Source organism: Lepisosteus oculatus, chromosome 4, assembly GCF_040954835.1.
Source record: "Lepisosteus oculatus isolate fLepOcu1 chromosome 4, fLepOcu1.hap2, whole genome shotgun sequence".
Lineage (NCBI taxonomy): Eukaryota > Metazoa > Chordata > Actinopteri > Semionotiformes > Lepisosteidae > Lepisosteus > Lepisosteus oculatus.
This window is the reverse complement of record NC_090699.1, coordinates 65818767-65838204: the sequence shown is the minus strand read 5'-3', so window position 1 is coordinate 65838204 and position 19438 is coordinate 65818767. Positions and strand designations below refer to the sequence as shown.

Here is a 19438-nt window from a genome sequence, read left to right as displayed (position 1 = left end):
CAGAAGCAGATGAAGATAAGAAACTAAGAGGAGGGGAGAGATGAAGAACTTAAAACATGTTAAGTAGAAGGCGAGATTTAAAAGCATCGATCTACTGGAGCGGCGATTGCAATGCGGTCAGGAAGATCCTTCCAGAGGCGGGCGGGAGTTAAAACTACTTGGTGTCTTGATCTGGGCGAGAAGACGGAGAAATAAAGGCCCGCTGTTTGACAGGGCGACAGCGAGGGGAGAGACGCTTCAGTCGGTTTCATGGCGGCCGTCGGGCAGGAAGGAAGCGATTAACCTCCCCTCCTCCTCCTCCAGCGCCGGCAGGAGGTCACACCCACCCCGGGGAGAAGCAGCTCTGCGCCCCGGGCCGGGAGGACAGACAGACTTCGAGAGAGCTGCACTCATCCGCCGCCTCCTGTCCCGATCACTCCTGTCTCCCAGCCCCTGTGCTGGAGTGAGCTCAGCGCGGAGCTCAGCGCCTTTTATACCGGGCTATTCTTAGCCTCGGCGTGCGGGACTATTTATAACGCGCATGAGGTCACCGCGGCCCCGCCCCCGGGAGAGACGGGAGGGGGGTGCGTGACGAGGACGAGGACGAGCAGGGCCCACCCACACGCGTGTCTTGGAGAGACACAGCCCCGGAGACACAACGGGCCCCGCTGGTCCGGGTGTCAGACGGGTCTCTTTGCTGCGATTTCCGACGCACTGACCTCCCGGCTCTCCCCCGGTCCTGCCCCGTGTGACTCGGCCGAGGGTTTCCTGCAGAAACGCCGCCACGCCACGCCACGCCCCGGGGTCTGCGTGTGTGACGGGGGGGCACGTCACGCCTGGCGAGAGCAGCTTCAGTATTCGCCACCGCGAATGGCGCCGGGATCGCTGTTCCGTCAGATGGATGTGCGCCGCACCCTGCTGAAAGATTAACCTGTAAACCGACCCGGCTCCTGTCCAGAGACACATTCCTGTGCGTGTTTGCGTGCGTGCAGGCATGTAACTTTATAGAAGGGCAGCATGTCTAGCAGACAACATTTGCCCCGGCCACGATCATCGAAAGAGTGAAACACTGACCTTAAAAGCAAATCGTTGCATTTTTTTAATTATTTTATGGAAGATTTAAGATGTAGGCGCCTCTTTTACTTTTCTCCCGCACCTGCTGGTCCCAATTATATTGAGGCTGTAGGTGATATCATGTCGCCGTGGTTCAATTGACATCGCACGGGGTGACAATATTTGAACCCCCCCATCCTGCTGGGAATCCGCCCCCCCCCCCCCCCCCATGAGCGAGCCGCGTGCCGCAGTCCCGCAGCGCCACCTTGCGGAGAGGAGGAGGAGGAGGACGTTCAGACTGGACACCCGAATTAAAAGGCGCTCTCCGGCCGCCCGAGGGGTGCAGCGCGACCGCTCCCACATCTGTCCTCGGCGCTGCACACGCGTCGATATCCACGCACAGGCAGCAGGAAGACGAAAACAGCGGTGCGGCTGTTGAAACGCCTTCAGGTGCGCCACCGGGGCGGTATAACGCGGGGCTGTTGTGTGCTGCAGGGCGGCATTCGCCTTGAGAGTCACACCGCTGTTCCTGCCGCCCGTAGCCGCTGAACTACCAGCAAAACCCCCGGCTCCGCGTCTCCTCCTGTCGTAAGCGGACTTTCCACCAGGGGGCGCTGCGCGCTCGGCCTTGGGGCGCGGAGCGGAGCCGAGCCGGGCTGCTGCGCGCTGGAGAAAGACCCAGCCGCCCTGTGTGACTGTACCTTAGACGTCCACCGGCCGGCGCTGTTGGATTTTGCTGTGTTCCCCCCCCCCGCCCCCGCGATCGATTTCGAGTCGAAGCAGAATAAGCTTCATGTGCGTGACACGTTTACAGCAGCCCTGCCAGCCCGCCGGAGTGTCGTGTCGCGTCGGGTCCGGTCAGCGAGAGCGCTGCGGAGGACGCGACTCCTGTCCGGCTGGACGTGTGCTGACCAGTCGGCGTCCTGGACGCCGCTCTCGCTGTGGCGAAGCCTGTAATTCCGGGGAACCCGAGGTCCCCTGGCTGCTCCTCCGCCGATCCCCACAAGAACCGACCGCGCATAACTCTCATGAAACACGATCATACGGCCTTTAGCAGAAACCACTAACTGTTTGCCTCTGCCTTTAATTGATTGTTTTTTTTTTTCTTAAAAGCACTTTCCAAAATAAAAACCGGGGCTCTGAAATATTGTGTTACTGGGTTCCTTTTGGCTTTCTTAACAGTTGCTTTCACTAGCGAGGGAGGGACTGATGTCACTGCGTGTGTTCAGGGTTCAGGGTGCTGGGGCTCAGAGTGCTGAGGTTCAGGGTGCTGGGATTCCAGTGTTCAGGGTGCTGTAGTTCAGGTGCTCAGGGTGCTGGGCTTCAGGGTGCCCAGAGCTGAATGCCTTCTGTCAGACGCTCAGCAGCACAGTGAAATAGACGAGTCTGCGGCCCATCTGTATTTCCTTGGTTTTGGCAGTTACCTGCAGAGTGAAGCCATGGTCTGCAGATGGCCGTCACGCACACACACACGCCTGGGCTGTATCCTGAGAGCCCCTTCTGCAGAAGTGCTTAAAGCAGGTGGTACAGTTCCTCTCCACGCTCGGTGGGCTCTGCAGACGGGCGTCTCCACCAGGGGGTCTCTGCGGGGCTGTGCATTGTGTGTGTGTGTGTTTTGTGTGTGTGGATTGCTTGTTCTGTGTGCTGTGTAGTACGTGTGTTGTGTGTGTGGAGAGTGTCTTTGTGCATCGTGTGTGTGATGTGAGGTGTGTTGTATGTTGAGAGTGCTGTGTGGTGTGTGCTGTGTGTTTGATTAGAGCTTTATCAGAGCTGCCAGGGGGCTGCAGGGAGAGATAGCCAGCTCTCCTCTCCCAGCTGACATCAGAGCCCTGACAGCGCCCCGCCCCGGAGACACTGCAGCCGGGATCAGTGGCATCACGTTTACCCAGGTGCTCAGGCTGCACACAGTGCTGCTGTGAGATACATCGCTGTTCATTCGCTGGACTCCTGTTTGTTTCTGGAAGGTTTGGACTGAAGGACCCTTCCTGTTTCCTGACTACAGAGGGAGGCTCCTCACCTTAGCACTGTGGCCTCTGTGCTGTACGGGAGTGGTCACTCACTGTGGCCTCTGGGCTGTACGGGAGTGGTCACTCACTGTGGCCTCTGTGCTGTACAGGAGTGGTCACTCACTGTGGCCTCTGGGCTGTACGGGAGTGGTCACTCACTGTGGCCTCTGGGCTGTACAGGAGTGGTCACTCACAGCACTGTGGCCTCTGGCTGTACAGGAGTGGTCACTCACTGCGGCCTGCGCTGCTCAGCCTGTTCCTTATTACCCAGGTCTCCCGGGCGGGTGGAGGATGTCCAGCGCTGGGGTGGACTCGGGTCACTCAGGGGCAGCCAGGCTGACCGCGGAAGGACCCTGACCCTCATCCTCAGCGGACACACCCCGGTCCGGCACGTGGGCTCATTCGGTCCCTGTGCGGTCAGGGGCGACTGCCCTCGAACCCCCTGTCCGCAGGGCCTGCCCACGCAGGTCAGAGGGGGTGGGGCCAGCCTGCGCGGGGAGAGCCCCCTCCTTTTGTGCCTGCTTCCCAGGAATACTCCCCCGGGACAGCGGGACAGCGGGGAGGGGAGCGCGGAAGTCGGACCGCAAGCCCGCAGCGGCGGTGAATGATTGAGGCCTCACCTTCCCTCCCGCGCCGCAGCGTGTGCAGGCTGGGGAAGGGGGGGCTGCGGGCCTCTGGGCCCTGCAAACCCCAGATTCAAGTATTTCTGCTGCTCTGTCGCGCCTCTTTAATTTCCACAGTGTTCTGCAGCTCTGTGCGGCTCATTGATTGCTTTGACAAAGTGCCTGCTGTATGATTAGTTTAAACCAAAGCCCCCCCACCCATATGTGTACCCAGTTTTTTTGCTGGCAGTTTCTGGGGTGACAGACCCTGCTCCCCATGAGACACCCCTGCCATCTCCCGGCCTCCTCTGACAGACAGGTGGGTGGTGGGGCGAGGTGTCGGCACCGACGGGTCTCTCCGACATGTGTGAAGTCAGGCAGGTCCCAGTTTTGTCCGATCTGGTGGCGTGTTGCATACCCCCCTGGCGGACCCCTCTGTCTCTCCCTCTGTCTCTCCCTCTCTCTCTCCCTCTCTCTCCGCTCCAGCACTTTTATCCAGCATTTAAACAGGCACCTCGAGCTGTTCAGAGCAAGTGCAGCTCCTAGAGTCCTGGAGACCAGCAGCAGCAGCAGCTGAGCAGTGGCCAGCCTGGAAAGACCTTGTGGCTACAGCCGGCGCAGAGGTCAGCGCGAGCCGGAGGACGAGGAAGGCAGGCTGCCCCACACGCAGCTCCAGGCGGCCTTCCCTGGGAGCAGGCTTGCGGAGGTGCTGCTGAGAGCCGGGGCCTCGAGGGCCACACAGCGGGAGTCGCCAAGGCAGTGGAGATGTGGGGCACCCCGCAGTGGACCCCCAGCCCTCTCCTGCCCCAGCCCTCTTCCTCTTCCTCACCCTGCTGGGGGGCGACGGAGCGCTGAGATTGGGAGGTGCGGCCGTGTGCGAGAGGTTGGGGGGGGGGGAGTGGCACCGGAACAGCGGGGACCAGCCTTCGGGCCACCAGACGGGGGCGGGGGGCACACCCAGACGTGTGTGATCGGAGACCGCCCGCCGGAGGCGCGCAGAGAGGACAGATAAGATAGCGGAGAGACTTGTTTTGCCTCCGCGTGCCTGTGTTCCTAACTCTTCCCCACACGCTCGCTCGCTCGCTCGCCCGCCCGCTGGGAGAAGCGGCCGGCTCTGACCCCCCGTCTGCAGGGCTGCCGCTGGGGTTAACTGCCGAGGGCAGGGCTGGGATCCCGGGGGGACTGTGGATTAGAGCAGGAATTCCTCTCCTCTTCTGCGGCAGCTGTGGCTCCCGCGTCTGGGACACGAGCACCGTTCGGGAGCGGACCTGGGGGCCGGAGGCGTGGTGGACAGGGATCTGCGGCGGACAGAGACAGGCGGGCAGAGGCTCGGAGAGGGAGGCCTGTGACCGTCCTGCCCGGAGCTCTGCTGAGACAGGGTGAGACAGGAGCGCCATGCCGGGCCGCACGGCCATGCTGGGGCTTCTGGAGGTGCTGCTCTTGTCCTGCCTGGGGACCCCCGGGGGCCTGGCCTGGAGGCCCTCCCAGCCGCGCCTGCAGTTCAGCTTCTCAGGTAAGAGCCGGGACGCGCCGGGATACACCGGGATACACCGGGATACACTGGGATACACCGGGCGTGCAGGAGAATAGAGGAAGAGCTGCACACTCGCGAGTGGAGAGGAGCGGGACTCCGGGCTGCCCGCGGCGTGCTCTCTGCCCCTGGCGCGAGGGGCGCGGTGTCGGTCTCGGCGAGGGGCGATCTGCGTGCGCAGGACGGGGGGTGCGCTCCGGTGGTCGGGGGGAATACTGGGGTCAGCGGAGGCAGGTGGGAGCTCCGGGCTGCTCTGCGGCTCTGGGAGCGTTGGAGGGCAGGTTGTAGGGCTGGGGCAGGTGGACCTGGGGCAGGTAAGTCGGGGCTGCGGGGGAGAAGCCTTGGGCAGGGCTCTGCGGCCCCGCTGTGCCCTGATCTCCCTCTTGTAGCGATTGTCTGTTTCTGGCCGCGAGCGAGGACGGTTTTCCGATGGGGTCCGGGTCGGTGGCTGGAATCCAGCAATCGGAGCCTCGGCGCTGCACTGTGGGCTCCGGGTCTGGGACCAGGACTGCAGAAGTGCTGAAATCTAGGAAGCTGCTGCCTGTCCTGTCGTCAGCTCGGGGACGGCCGGGCGCTCTCGTGTCCGCGCGTAGGGGGCGCTTGCTGTGTCCTGTCAGGAAAACCCAGATTTCTGTTTTCCCGCTGCGTGGCGCCCTGGTGGAGTAGTTATTCCCGCTGGCACAGCAGTCGCGGCTCTCGCGTGCCGGCTGGGATTCTGGAAGAGCACACCTTGTGTGTGGAGTCTGCGTGTTCTCCCCCCGCCGCCACACGGGGGCTCCTGTTCCCCCCACCCGTGCGAGGAGATTCTGGCTGGGCTCCCGGGGTGTCCTCTGACGTCCCAGATGAGTCCCGCTGCCGGAAGGCGGAGGCGACGGGGACGGAGCGTTTCGGGGGCTGGTCCAGCTTTCCAGCCCCTTTCATCCCCAAGGCGGGGGGGAGACGAACCGCTGTGGGGCAGGGGACAGAAGGGGGGGACGCGTGGGCCCGGCCCGGCCCGGCCCGGCCCAGCCCGCGACATCCCTTCTGCCGGCACCGACCGCCGCTGGGGGTTGAAGGTCACGACCTTTTGATGACCTGCTGTCGCAGAAGGTCACTGCGTGAGCTGAGGTCATGGGGACTGGATCGGAGACCCCCCCCCACCCCCCCATACTCCCGGGGGAAACGGCGCCTGACAGCGGTTCTCGGGGTCCGCTTCGGCCCGGCCCGGAAACCGGATCCTCAATTAGTCCCACTGTTTCCCCGGACGGAAGCTCCGCGTGGCTCCTCCACCTGTTCCTCGTTTGCGCCGCCGGGGTCCTGCTGGGGTCCCGGCGGCTCTGACGACGAGGAGGAGGAGGAGGAGGAGGAGGAGGAAGAGCCGCTCACAGAGCGCCCCGCCGCAACTGCACGACAAATGACCCTGTTTTGGGGGAACAGCGTTTTTCTTTTCTCTTTTTTTCAACAACAACACAAAACAAACAGGCTTTTCTTTCATTCTGTTCTCGCTGCCGCCCGCGCCACAGTTGTGTTTTCCCGGAGCAGGCCGACAGCTGGGACCGGACCCGTTAATGAGGACCTCGTGCGCCTGACGCTGTGGCTGCCCCTGGGTCCGAGGGGGGGGGGGGAGACCGCGGCTGGCGGACAGTTACTTGGCCTTTTTTTATTTACTGTGTTTATTTACAGTGGGGGAAAGGGCGTCGGATCCCAATAAACAGTGGGATTAATAAAACACACCCCCCCTCACTCCTGAAGGAGCGCTGCGCTCGCTTGAGGAGCAGTGTGCCTGCCGCAGACAAGCAGAGGGAGCGAATCCGTCAGGACTGTGACGGGGCGGTCCGGCTGGAGTCGGGCGCTTGCTCAGGGGCAGGAAAGTCACCTTGGCCAGGAGGAGGCGCTGTTCTGCCCCAGCTGGGCTGGAGTCCAGTGGGATGATGGGAAGCGAATTCGGGCCTGTGTGACTCTGAATTAGAAATTGGTTTTCTCCTAGCACAGTGTGCAGGGGCAGTCCCACAGTGGCAGTCCCACAGTGGAAATTATTTCTTCTTTTGTGGACTGAACTGATTTATTCAGTGGACTTATTCCCGGTCGGGTTTCACACTGTGTGGAGTTTCAGTTCAGAGGGCAGTACATCACAATAGGCCTGAGAGTCAGTGAGCTGTCTCAGAGCCAGGAGTACGAAAAGAAGAGCGATTGTGTATTGTGTTAGGGAATGTTTTTTTGTGTATTGGCATCTGTGTGGTATTACTGTGGTCATCAGTGTGTAGTAGCAGGTTTGAGTATAGAATTTGTATAGGCATGTGTGTGTCAGAGTGTGTGCAGTCAGTGTACGGTATATTCATGTGTGTGTATTTAAGTGTTTGTGTGTATCAGGGTGTGTGTATTTGTGTGGGTGCTGTCAGGGTGTGTGTGAGTATCATGCTGTGTGTATTTGTGTGTGTGTATTTGTGTGTGTATGAGAGTCTGTATCAGAGTGTGTGTATTTGTGTGGCTGTATCCGGATGTGTGTATCAGATTGTATTTGTGAGTGTGTATCAGAGTGTGTGTGTATTTGTATGTGTACAGTCAGTCTCTTTCCCTGGCCTCAGTTTGCAATCACAGACCACCATCGGAAAATGAGGTGTAATTGGTTCCTTGATAAGCCCATTTCCATAGGAAATAAGCCACAGCTTCCTGAAGTACCCTGGCGCGCTGCTGGGATGCAGACTCCCAGCAGGGAACGGGATGAGAAACAGCACTCGGAAAACCGTAAAAGGAAAAAGAGCGGGGAGCAGGATGGCTGTCGCCCCCCGAGCCCCCCAGAACCCGCACGTAGCCGTTCCTGGGAATCGGTGGAGGCTGTGAAGTGGCCCAGCCCCCTCAGCACAGCCCTGCCCTGATCTCCAGGCCACCCAGTGCGGACCGTGTCTGACCTGACGGCCCCGCGGTCCCTGGTGTGGTAAAGGCACTGTAATGGGCTAATGGAGGGAGCTCGGGTGCGCTGCATGATCTGAGTGATCCGGGACTTCAATCATGTTGAAGAAACTGCCCCACTTAACTTCAGACAAAGGTTTAAACCCTCGAGGTGCCCACCCTGTTTATTAGATCAGGTGGGTAGCTGCGTCAGCGTGCGTGGGCGTGCTTGTCCCCCCACACACCCGAAGAAGGCTCCACAGCCGAAACGTTGCGTTTTCTCTCTTCTCGGTTCAGCAGGGAATAAACCCATTCCCTGTTCCTGTGTCTGTGTCTGTAAGCTAGAAGGTGTCCATTCCAGTCGCCTGGGCCAGGGCAGGGAGTGTGAATTAGGAAGAACTCGCTGAGGGCTGAGCTGCCCCGGGGCGGGATGGATGCCCAGCACCAGCCGGGCCAGATCTCATCCCAGACACGTGACGGGTCCCTTCTCTGGAGGAAAGCCCTCAGGTCATGTGTCAGCGCTGTGAAGAAGCCCAGTGAGTCTGAGCCTCCTGCTCCAGGACTGGGTCTAGTAAGATTGCATTAAGGAATTTAGCAGCCCGGAAAGTAAAAAAACAGCAAGTATAATCTTTAAATTATATAGCGCCTCTCCCGACCCATCTCCTTAAGATCTCCTTCTTAAGATCTCCTTCATCTCCCTAACTTAATGCGATAAACGGAGTTGAGAGCCAGCATGTACTGTAAAAGTGGGGTTTCAGACAGGACTCGACAGTGCTGGCTGACTTGCCAGCTTCCGGGTGGGCTTAGAGCCACTCATTCATTCCCCAGCCCTGGAGCAGCAGAGCCGAGAGCGTGACTCTTTCAAAACAGATAGAAAGCTGTGGTTTTGCACACAGACCCCTAACTTCTGTGTTTCTGTGAGCCGGCCAAGTGAGTTCCCCTCCAAACCACCTCCTAAATACCAGCGCATGAAACACAGCGCGCTGGAAATTACACTTAATGACACTCTGGGTTTGAAGGAATCCCAGAGCTCGTGAAATTGGTTGTCATTGATTTAAATGCCCCATCCATCATGCTGCAGGTCTCCAGCCTGTACATTCCTTCACAGAGCCTGGGCCGGGTCCCGGGGCAGCGCAGACCCGTTCACCCCGGGGTCCCGGTGTGGAGGTCGGGGCGAATTGGCCCGCTGTCTTGAGCAGGCCTGCAGCACCACTGCCGATTCTTCCCACAGTCACAGGGTTCAGTGAGGTTGGTCCCTCGGATATGGGGCTGCAGAGGAATGACTCCTGGGGTCTCCTCTTGGCCATCCCTCTCTCGCAGTGTACCTGGACTCATTGTGGGGGGCGGGCACTGCAGTGGGCTGTGATGTTGCTTTGCAAACGGGGCATTGTTTCTGGGACCTGAGCGAACTGGGCGGACGTGGGCAGGAATGTTCCTCATTCCTCCAGGACCTGCGGCCTCGGCCCCCAGACAGCAGCCTTTGCTGAGCCGAGGTGGGGCGATGGGACATGCGACTGCCTGCTGCTCAGCCATCTGAAGTCTCCGGTCAGCGCAGATCTGGGCGCTCTAAATCTCCCTCTTCCTCATGGGGGCGCAGGCCGTGCCACTGTCTGTTTTTATTCCTGCGCCGAAGAAGCCGGGCCCAGAGACAGGAATGTGAAACTCGACCCCCACGGACGTCAAAACATTTGTTCTGCAGGCCTGCCTGAGCCGACACGCGGCCTCTCGTTGTCACAGTCCAGAAGACGCAAGTCGGGACGCGTTCTCCGCCGAGGGGTGGTTTCTGGCCCGGGACCCTGCTGGGGGATGGTCACGGGCGTCGGGGGGCTCCGAGTCCAGCTGCTGGGGCGGACATACAGACCCACACCTGGCCGCCCCTTCAGCCTGCCTGTGCGGGACGGTACAGCAGCCCGTGTTTCGGATCAGGGTGTGGGAGGGGCCTTGGCGAGCGCAGTGGCCTTTCGGTTGCAGGACATTGCATTAATTGCATTAATCGGTTCAATTAAGAAGCCGAGACCTCCTGAGACGAGACCCTGTACCTGTGGCTCAGGAATCCCTCCTGGCTCTCTCACGCGCCCGTCAGTCAGGCTGGTGCTGCCAGCTCTATGCCTTAAGATTCGTTTCGCTGAAAAACCGTCCTCTTGCTCCCGAGCCGCTGACAGTCGGAAGCTCACAGGGAGCTGGGAAGCCCCGCTGTGCCTGTCCCAGAGGATGGGCTCGGAAAAGCTTTCCCAGAGCTCAGGACTGCCCGGGGCGTGCCGGGGTCAGTGACAGGAAAGTGCTTCCGCAGGAGTGAGTGAGTTAATGTTCCGGCCAGGCCCATGTCGGCAGATCTGCGGGACTCTCCTGCGTTCGTGGAGCGCTGCCTCTCCGGGGAGGGGTCCGCGGCGGCGCCGGCCCACCCTCTCCGGCTGCGGGCGCACCGACGCACCGACGCACCGACGCACCGCAGTCCGCGCGAGCCTTGCGAAGGGTGTTGCGCCGCGCGGGGAAGGATCGCAGATGTTGCTGTTTTTCCTTGTGGTGTTTATCCCTGGAAAACAGGCCTGCGTCATTATTGCACACAGATGTGCACCGCTTACGGAAGCGCTGGCTCTCCGAGCGCCAGCACGGGAGGGATAATTAGCTAGCAATCTCTCGGAGGGGAAGAGCCATCGTGGTGCTCTGTTTTTCTGCCCCCCGGCCTGGTGAGAGGGGGGCTGTGCAGGTCAGACTGGGGCTCAGCTCGGGCTGCCCAAAGGGAAGCTGCCACTTGATTGACAGCTGACAGGTTCATGGTCCTGTGGCTCTACTATGCACTGAGTCTATTGTCATGAAGGTGTCCCACAGAAACCATCACGACAGTTCTAATTTCTCCTGGGTTTCAGCACGTTCTTACCTGCATGATTTCCTGCGCTCTGCTGTGCATGTGTACAGCAGCATCTCGTTCCCACTAATGCCCTGTGAACCTTTGTAGTGAAATTAGAAATGGACCTGTAGGTTTGCACAGACAGTGGAGTAGAAAAAGAATGTTTTCTTCCATGTAGGAAATCGAGCAAATCTTGCATTTTCACCTGAGTTTACATTCGAGCAGCCGGGGAAATTTCTTCAGTGAACTGCTGTGCTTGGAAACAAGGACTGCGTTCTCCGGTGTTGTTGTTGTGGACGGGACAGGGCCAGCTGGCAGAAGGCTGAGTGTGTTAATATTTGCTTCGGGATGTCATACAAACGCCCTGCTGCTTGAGCCGGAGCTCTGTAACACTCTGCTTCTGGCACCCAGAAGGGGAATGTTTACTGTCTGACACTCTGGATCCAGCCCCGTGCTCGTGCTCAGCTGCGTCTTACAAGCAGCACACAAGTGCTGTTAGCTCCTCGGCGAACAGACCCAAGAGGAGGAGCTGCAGAGCTCGCAGAGCTTTCAATCCTCCGAACCACCTGAAGATGGAGAATCGCACACCTGGCCACCCCAGTGGACGACCTCTTTGAATGGCCTGATGGACTTCCTGCGGTTCTACAGGGGCGGCACTGAGGCCTGGCAGTGCCACACAGACAGCTGCTCTGGGAATGGCATCAGCCCTGGGCTCCAGGACGCGCTGCTCCGGCCTGTCCGCTGACTCCTGCAGCCTGGGGTCGTGGGTCACGAGGTCAGCCTTTGATGCGACCCACGGGGGCAGGGCGGGGGGCGCTCGCTCATTAAGCTCAGTGTTTTTGCAGCGCAGAGTAAACAGGAAAGGCAATATCCGCTGCTGCACCCCTGGCCCCTCTCGCTCGAGTCAGCACCCAGACTCCCACGGCACAGCGAGAGCACAGCTCCCTTCTTCCTCTTCTCCCACGCGGTGACGACGCAGTCTGTGCGTGTGCTGGTCCGGACCTCCTCCAGGGGACCTCCAGAGCAGGCTGGGCTGGATCACAGGGCACAGCTATCACCTGATGGCACTGAGACCCAACGGAAGCCAGCAGCTCTTAAATCATGTGAAACATTTGCAGTGTGAACACCAGAAGCATTACGCGCGAGAGCAGGCTTGTTTAATTGCTAGCAGTTAATTACAGTGGTCTCATCCAACTGTTGCTTAAAAGAAGCCAAAGGACCAGCTTTGACAACATGGCTGGTTAGCGCGTTCCAGACTCCCACCACCCTTGGCGTAAAGGAGCGAAACTGTTCTCGGTTTTAAAAGCCAGTTCTGCTTGGTTTCCGCTTGTGTCCCCGTGGGTGTGGGTCTGAAGGGAAACTGATCTTCCGTTACCCCGTGCGGTGTGATCTGAGCAGCGCCTCCCGTGTCAGCAGGGCTGTGCTGGGGCCCCGGGGGACCCTGCGGGACAGGCCTGTCGCCAGCTGGGCCTCCAGACAGGCGTTCACAGCCCCAGAGCCGGCCGCCCAGGCCCCCGCGCTCCTGCTGCAGCCTCAGATCTGCGGATGTCGGGGCCAAGAGCGCCAGCGAGTCAGTTCCCTGTGAAGGATGGCTTCCTACTGTCTTTTGTGTCTCGCGGAGCTTACCGCTCCAGCAGAAACCCCCCCCGCGGCCAGCTCTGGGAGCTCCCTGAGCTGGGGGGGGGAGACTGCGGAGAGCGAGAGAGCAGGTGTTGGGCTTCCAGGGAGAGGCTCCCCAGCCTGCCCGCAGGAACGCGCGACTTCATCATCGTGATGCGAACTCAGGCGTAGCGCAGCCCCAGTTTCACCCTGCGACCGGCAGGCCTGGAATCGATCTCGGGAAGGGGGCCGCGGCGGGGGACGGCGCTGGCGGCTCGCACCCTCGCGGTCTGGCGCGGGGCAGAGCCCCTTGCAAGCTGAGCTCTGTCATCCTGAGGGTGTTCTCCGCGGACACGCCCGGGGCTGTGTGCAAAGGAAATCATTTTTTCTCTGATGCATAAACATCTGCAAAAGCAGGAGGGACGGCAGGGAGATGACTCAGTGCAGGGCGAGCGCCTGGCTTGTTTCTGGAATGGAAGCAGTTTTATTTTTCTGTCGAGCGTGCCAGCGGTCTGAGCACAGAAAAACAGCGCTCTGTCTGCGCCCGCAGAATCGCTGCCTTTTTTCCATGCTTTGGCTCTGCATTCACTTGGCTTGGCCATAGTTTGCCTTCTTGTGCTTTTCTATCCCGTATACATACATTGTAGACCCTCTGTGTAAAGAAATGCCTGCTGTTATCAGCACCTCCACATAGTTGCCACCTGTGTCCTCAGGTCTGTTTCTCACTCTTGGCTCTGAAGAGGTCTGCTGGGTTCCTCAGGGCCTTGGGGGAAATTCCCTTGTAGTCTTTTCTGTTCAACACTAAAGAGATTCGGTTCCTTCTCTCCCTTCTTACCCCGATCAGGGGTGGGAGGGAGCACGGATGCAGACCTGGGGGGCAGGGGTGAGGCCTGTGAGCTGTTGCCCAAGCAAGGTGGCGTGAAATCGGACAGGCAGGTCACCAGGTGACAGAGGAAGCACTGACACGCTGGAGAATTTCTATTTCTGTCCAGTGCAAAATCTTCGCTGTGCGTTTGCTAGGGGCACCAACACTGCAGAGAAAAAGTCGAGTTTTGCAGAACAAGACATCCCTGGGGCAGAAAGCTGTGACCCTTCCTCCATTAAAGTGCTCAGCAGGCTCTGCTGTGGTGCTCAGGCTTGGCGTGGGGAGAGATGCGAGAGAGCAGCAGGGCGTGGCAGCACAAGTGTGCCGCTGAGAGGCTGGTCCGGGTCAGCAGCTCCCAGGGTCCGGATTATTTCCTTTGCAGGAAGACCACAGAAGTTTTATTCAGCGGTCAGCATCGCTGCCTCGCAGCGCCGGGGCCCTGGGTTCGATTCCAGGGCTGGGGTGCTGTCTGTGTGGAGCTTGCATGTCGTCCCCATGTTCGCGTGGGCTTCCTCCAGGCGCTCCAGCTGCCTTCCCCAGTCTGGAGGGGAGGGGAAGTTGTGTGTGTCCTGTGCAGGAGTGTTGCTGGCTGGGATGGGCTCTGGGTCCAGGCTGCTGTGAGGCCTTTCAGAACAGCGCGAAACCTGGTCAGCCTCCACAGCCTTCACTGCGCTCTGTGAGGCTGTAGGTGAGACACGGAGGGATACAGAAAGCTCTTCAGCACTTTCTCTGTATTAATGTACCTTGAGGAAGGTGATCTGGTCAATTTTACGAATTTGATTGGCTAAAGCCAGCAGCCATATCGCCCTGCAACTCCCAGCTGGCAGCCCACTGAAGCTCAGCAGGGGTGAGCCTGGTCAGTACCTGGGTGGGAGACCTCTAAAAACTAAGGTTGCTGCTGGAAGAGGTGTTAGTGGGGCCAGTAGGGGGCGCTCACCTTGCGGCTCATGTGGGTTCTAATGCCCCAGTGTAGCGACGGGGACACTATACTGTAAACAGGCGCCATCCTTTGGATGAGACGTAAAACCGAGGTCCTGACTCTCTGTGGTCATTAAAAATCCCAGGGCGTTTCTCAAAAAGAGTAGGGGATTTATCAATCATGGCCTCCTAACAATCCCCCTCTATGAATTGGCTTCATTACCCTACTCTCCTCCCCACTGAGAGCTGATGTGTGGGGAGCGTTCTGGCGCACTATGGCTGCCGTCGCATCATCCAGGTGGGGCTGTACATTGGTGGTGGTGGAGGGGAGTCCCCATTACCTGTAAAGCGCTTTGAGTGGAGTGTCCAGAAAAAGCGCTATATAAGTGTAAGCAATTATTAATTATTATTATTATTAAAGCACTGATCCAGAGAGGCTTATTATTATTATTATAATTTCTTACGGTTATATAGCACTTTTCTGGACACTCCACTCAAAGAGCTTTACAGGTAATGGGGATCCCCTCCACCCCCACCCTTCTGTATCCATTCATACTTTTGTATCCATTCATACATTTGGGTATTTTCCTGGAGGAACAGTAGGTTTGAACCCCCACCCTTCTGCTTACAAGTCCAGAGCCCAGACCGCTGCCCCCGCTGGTGGTTTCAGTACTGGCCTTGTGTGTGAGCTTCTATGCCAGACCCGGATCGCAGCCAGGGAGCTGGAGAAAGGGACTATTTTGGTGGCATTTGGTGGGGCTGGCTGGGCGGCCTGTGTCCCAGCCTCTGCAGCCCGGAGACAGACACGCCCGCGAGGCAGCTGGAGCTGGACACCGCGGTTTTCCGGTCGGATTAGAAGGGACAGCCTGTGGCTTCTGTGAGTCAGCCGGAAAAGAAGCTGACAAGGGAATTTCTTATTTTGAGGGAGACGGTGATCTTCACTTTTTTCTGGTGTGTGTGTGCGTGTGTGCGTGCGCGGGGGGGGGTTCTGTCAAAGAAAAAAGTGACCGTTGATATTCTCTCCATCCTGCACCTGTAGGTGCTTTGGTCTACCGCCCCACGCTGGCCACTTGCAGTATTGCCCGTACGTGGTCGGTGTTCCTTATCCGTGTACTGTTCGTGTGCCTTGTGTTCTCCGCTGTGTCAGCTCCTTGTCAACCGTGCTGTCCTGATGGGCGCCTGTCTCGCTGCCCCCTGCAGAGCTGGTGAGGAATGGCAGGGTGCTGTCCCTGCCCCTGCGCGCGGGCGACCTGCACTCCATCCTGCTGGACGAGGACGGGCGCCGCCTCTACGCCGCCATCAAGGACCACCTGGTCACCACCAGCCTGGACAACATCACCCACGGGGTCCGCAAGGTGAGGGAGGGGCGGCGGGGCCGCGCCCAGCTGGAGGGGCTCGTGTGTGAGTGTGAGTGTGCGTGTGTGAGTGTGCGTGTGCGAGTGCGAGTGTGTGAGTGTGAGTGTGTGAGTGTGAGTGTGTGAGTGTGAGTGTGAGTGTGAGTGTGTGTGTGAGTGTGAGTGTGTGTGTGAGTGTGTGAGTGTGCGTGTGCGAGTGTGTGAATGTGAGTGTGTGAGTGTGAGTGTGTGAGTGTGAGTGTGAGTGTGTGTGTGTGAGTGTGAGTGAGTGTGCGAGTGTGAGTGTGCGAGTGTGAGCGTGCGTGTGCGAGTGCGAGTGTGTGAGTGTGAGTGTGTGAGTGTGTGCGAGTGTGAGTGTGCGAGTGCGAGTGTGTGAGTGTGAGTGTGAGTGTGAGTGTGTGTGTGAGTGTGCGAGTGTGTGAGTGCGAGTGTGAGTGTGTGAGTGTGAGTGTGAGTGTGAGTGTGTGTGTGAGTGTGTGTGTGAGTGTGAGTGTGAGTGCGAGTGTGTGTGTGAGTGTGCGAGTGTGAGTGTGCGAGTGTGAGTGTGAGTGTGAGTGTGTGCCGTTAGCACACCCTGTCCTGCTGACGGGCTCGCAGCAGATTCGGGGGGCAGGCAGCAGGAACGAAGGAGCACTGTGAGCCCATCTGGCTGCAATCTGTCGTCTCGTCAGGTGGGTGCGTGAGCTGTGGCATGACATGAGCACAGCGGTGGTCCCGGGGGGCAGGCAGAGGTGTTTCTAGAAGCTCTTGTCTGCTGGCAGACAGCTGCCCCTCTGCCCGGTGGACGACTCCTCGGCCCGCGGTGTGAGGGAGGAGGGGCCCGCGGGGAAGGGGCAGATTCCAGATAACCTCTCCCGCCCACGTCGGGGAGCTCAAATTGGGCCCAAATGGCTGCTCGTTAGCGGGGTAATCGCTGGCCTGCACCGCTCCAGGGAGGGCCCAGCCGGCCCCTCTGCCCCCCTCCATCGCTCTGCCTCTGGCTTCCCTGTAGCGCCCCCCGGAGGGCCAGGAGGCAGCTCCACCCCAGCGGCTGACAGAGTTAAGTCCGTGCGACAGGCTCCTCCACAGCCCGCCACAGGGCTGCAGCTATTCCTGGGCTCCGCCGCTGCGCCAGACTGCCGCTGTCTTTAATTACAGAGCCCAGTGGGCCATCTGCAGCCCAGCGCCACTCTCCGCCCCTGCAGTGTCGCACTGCCGGAACCGGAGCAGCCGGCCGGGGCTGTCTCCCGTCTGCCCCCGGGGATCAGGGCTGCCATTCCAGAGGCGCTCCAGCTGCGATAGGGAGAGTTTCCTGCTTGCGCCGTGTTGCCTTTGTGATCTGTCTGTCGGCCCCTGGGTGCGTCTGTCTGCCCCGCTCCTCTCTCCCTGCCCACAGCTGACCGCTGCATTAGCTCAGGGGGGGTCCGGCTGGAGCCCCCTGCCTCCTGGCCCCTCTCCCCCTTTCCCTGACTCCCCACGGACCCGCAGCCAGGAGCCACAGAGACCCACTCTTTGTGGGGTATCCCCAGTCGTACCCCCCAGTGTGTGGGGGGCCGTAATCCTCTCTCTAGGTGTCCGTCCCAGGCTCTCTCACCTACTGTCATGCCTCTGGCACCCCCACATGTCTGCCCAGCTCAAAGGGCAGGGGCCCCCCTGCAGGGGGAGAACGAGTGGTGAACAAGAAGCTCGTTGCCCTTCAGCAGACTCATGACCTGCAGCCCCCGTGATGTCGCAGAAGAGACATTGAGAGAGTCAGCTTTAGAACACAAGGATAGTTACTGCAGAGACCTCATCCTGCCGTGTCTTGAAAGAAGCCAGGGCTTCAATAACATGGCCCCGCGGTTTGTTCCACACTCCTACCACCCTTTGTGTAAAGACGTCTTCAGGGCTCTTCCACATACTTTCCACTTGAATCCTCTCGCGTCCTTTCTCCCATCAGCGATACCGCCGTGAATGTAGCGCACCTGTGGGTGTTTTAAAATTGTTAAAAATCACTCTCCTGAACAAGCCCCATGCAAGCAGGCTTGGAGATCTGCCCCAGGGAAAGGGGTATTTTAACACCCTGCTCCCTGCTGGCTGCTGGGAGACCTGGGAACAGCAACAATAGGGAAGAGAGGATCCCCAGAATACCATCCCTCAGAGGGAGTCTGTGCCCCCCACACCCAGGAATGTTTTCCTGAAGCCTCTCACTGGGAGTCTGGTTCAGGGCTCTGTCCCGGGCCGCTGGGGGAGGAGCCTGGGTAAGTCACCCAGCCCACAGTCGGGCCACAGCCGGACCACAGCCAGCTCCGGCTGTCCCGCCCCGCAGACAGGGAGGAGAGGGACCGGGAGAGGTGTGAGCAGAGCCCATCACCGCGCAGTGTTCGGAGGAGGAACTGGAGCCCGGAGGCTCGTGTGTCTTCTAACGGGCCGCTGAAGTATGGGGCCTGTCTCCTCGGCCCACGCAGGCACCTGCCAGGAGTCTCTGGCTCTGTGTGAGCACAACTCCTCACTCCTCACGAACAGAAACCACACCATCACCTGCAATTTCGCGCGAGACCGCACGCTGATCGTAAGCCGTCTGCCGGTCTCTCGTCTGCTCCGCGGCCTGTCTGCCTCCTCGGTCACCCAGAATGCCTGCTCTGGTTTGTACGGAGGTCTGTGCTGTCTGTCTGTCCGCCTGACGCCCGTGTGTCTGTCGCAGCTGTACTGGCCGGCCAGCCCTGACCGGATCGAGGAGTGCGAGATGGCCGGGAAGGACCGTGAGGTGAGAGAGCGCTCAGAGACCACTTCTCTCTTCTCAAGCTGGCTGTTCACATCGCCCAGGGGGCGTCTGATCCTGCGCTCGCTGGGAGGGAGCAAGAGGCCGTGAAGGTGCACGTTTCCACGGCTGCAGGATAGGAATTTTAATTCGCTCGGAATAATAACAGCCAGGAAGGAAGCGAGCTGAGAGGTGTATTGAGTGTTTATTGAGTGTTTGAGAAGCCTCCTGGCCAGAGGACGAGGAGGCTGGGACCCCTTGCAGAGCGAGGGGTGATCCAGGGGCAGCTGCAGGGGGGAGATGGGGTGCAGGAGGGGTGCAAAAAGAAGTATCTGAGGGAGAGGAGAGGATCATGTCCAGAATTTAGGACAGGAAATGACGTCAGGAGTGGTTGGGAATTACTGACAGCCGAGCCTGGGCTGTTGTCATCCCTGCCGAACGTTTGTTACAAACTCCACAAGGGAGCTGAGCTGGGCACCCCTTGGTGCTCCTGTAGTGCACTTGGCCAGCCACTTCCCTGCAGTCCAGCCGGCTTGGCCTGGCGCAGGCCGCGGTTTTCATGCAGGGGCGCGCGGGCGGCTCCTCTCCGCGGGACACGTCAGGCTGAGCCATCAGCCCGTGTGTGACTGCCCTGACCCCAGCAGGGGGCGCTGTGCTGAGGTTCTGTCCTTCTCCCTGGCAGCTGGACTGCGCCAACTTCCTGAGAGTGCTGCACCCCTACAACCACACCCACCTGTACGCCTGCGGGACCGGCGCCTTCCACCCGCGCTGTGCCTTCATCCCCACCGCGCTCTTCCTCAGGGTAAGCCCGCGCCGCTGTGCACGCCCGTGGTTTCACAGGGCCCTGCACGCTGCCACCCTCCTGAGCACACGGGAGAGGACATGATGATGCTTGATTGGAAACGTACAGAGTTCAATGTTTCTGAGAATGGTTCTCACCCCCAGGGTGCATTGCTCACAGTACCCACACTGCCCACAGTCCCAGCAATGTCCACAGAGTCCGCAGTGCCCACCAGTACCCACACTGCCCACAGTCCCAGCAATGTCCACAGTGTCCGGAGTGCCCAGCAGTACCCACACTGCCCACAGGCCCTC

The 19438-nt window shown here is 59.6% G+C and overlaps 1 protein-coding gene and 1 long non-coding RNA gene across 3 annotated transcripts in view; one reads left to right on the top strand and one right to left on the bottom strand.

Moving 5' to 3' along the window:
* Positions 1-43: 43 nt before the first annotated feature.
* LOC107077444 (uncharacterized) lies at positions 44-1255 on the bottom strand. The gene is made up of 2 exons (XR_001478466.2): positions 1054-1255; positions 44-894 (listed from the first exon to the last, which is right to left on the bottom strand). It is a non-coding gene; the product is annotated as an uncharacterized lncRNA (long non-coding RNA).
* Positions 1256-4100: 2845 nt separating this feature from the next.
* The window catches only part of sema3h (sema domain, immunoglobulin domain (Ig), short basic domain, secreted, (semaphorin) 3H), a 40229-nt gene continuing 24891 nt past the window's right edge, over positions 4101-19438 (top strand). The window contains exons 1-5 of one of the 2 annotated variants that reach the window (XM_069189606.1): positions 4101-4504; positions 4864-5153; positions 15470-15624; positions 18287-18349; positions 19026-19145. In XM_069189606.1, coding sequence (XP_069045707.1) covers positions 5036-5153; positions 15470-15624; positions 18287-18349; positions 19026-19145 — 456 coding nt within the window. In that variant the 5' untranslated portion in view covers positions 4101-4504; positions 4864-5035. Of the gene's footprint in view, positions 5154-15469; positions 15625-18286; positions 18350-19025; positions 19146-19438 lie in introns of both variants that reach the window. The other variant, XM_069189607.1, reaches the window with a different exon arrangement.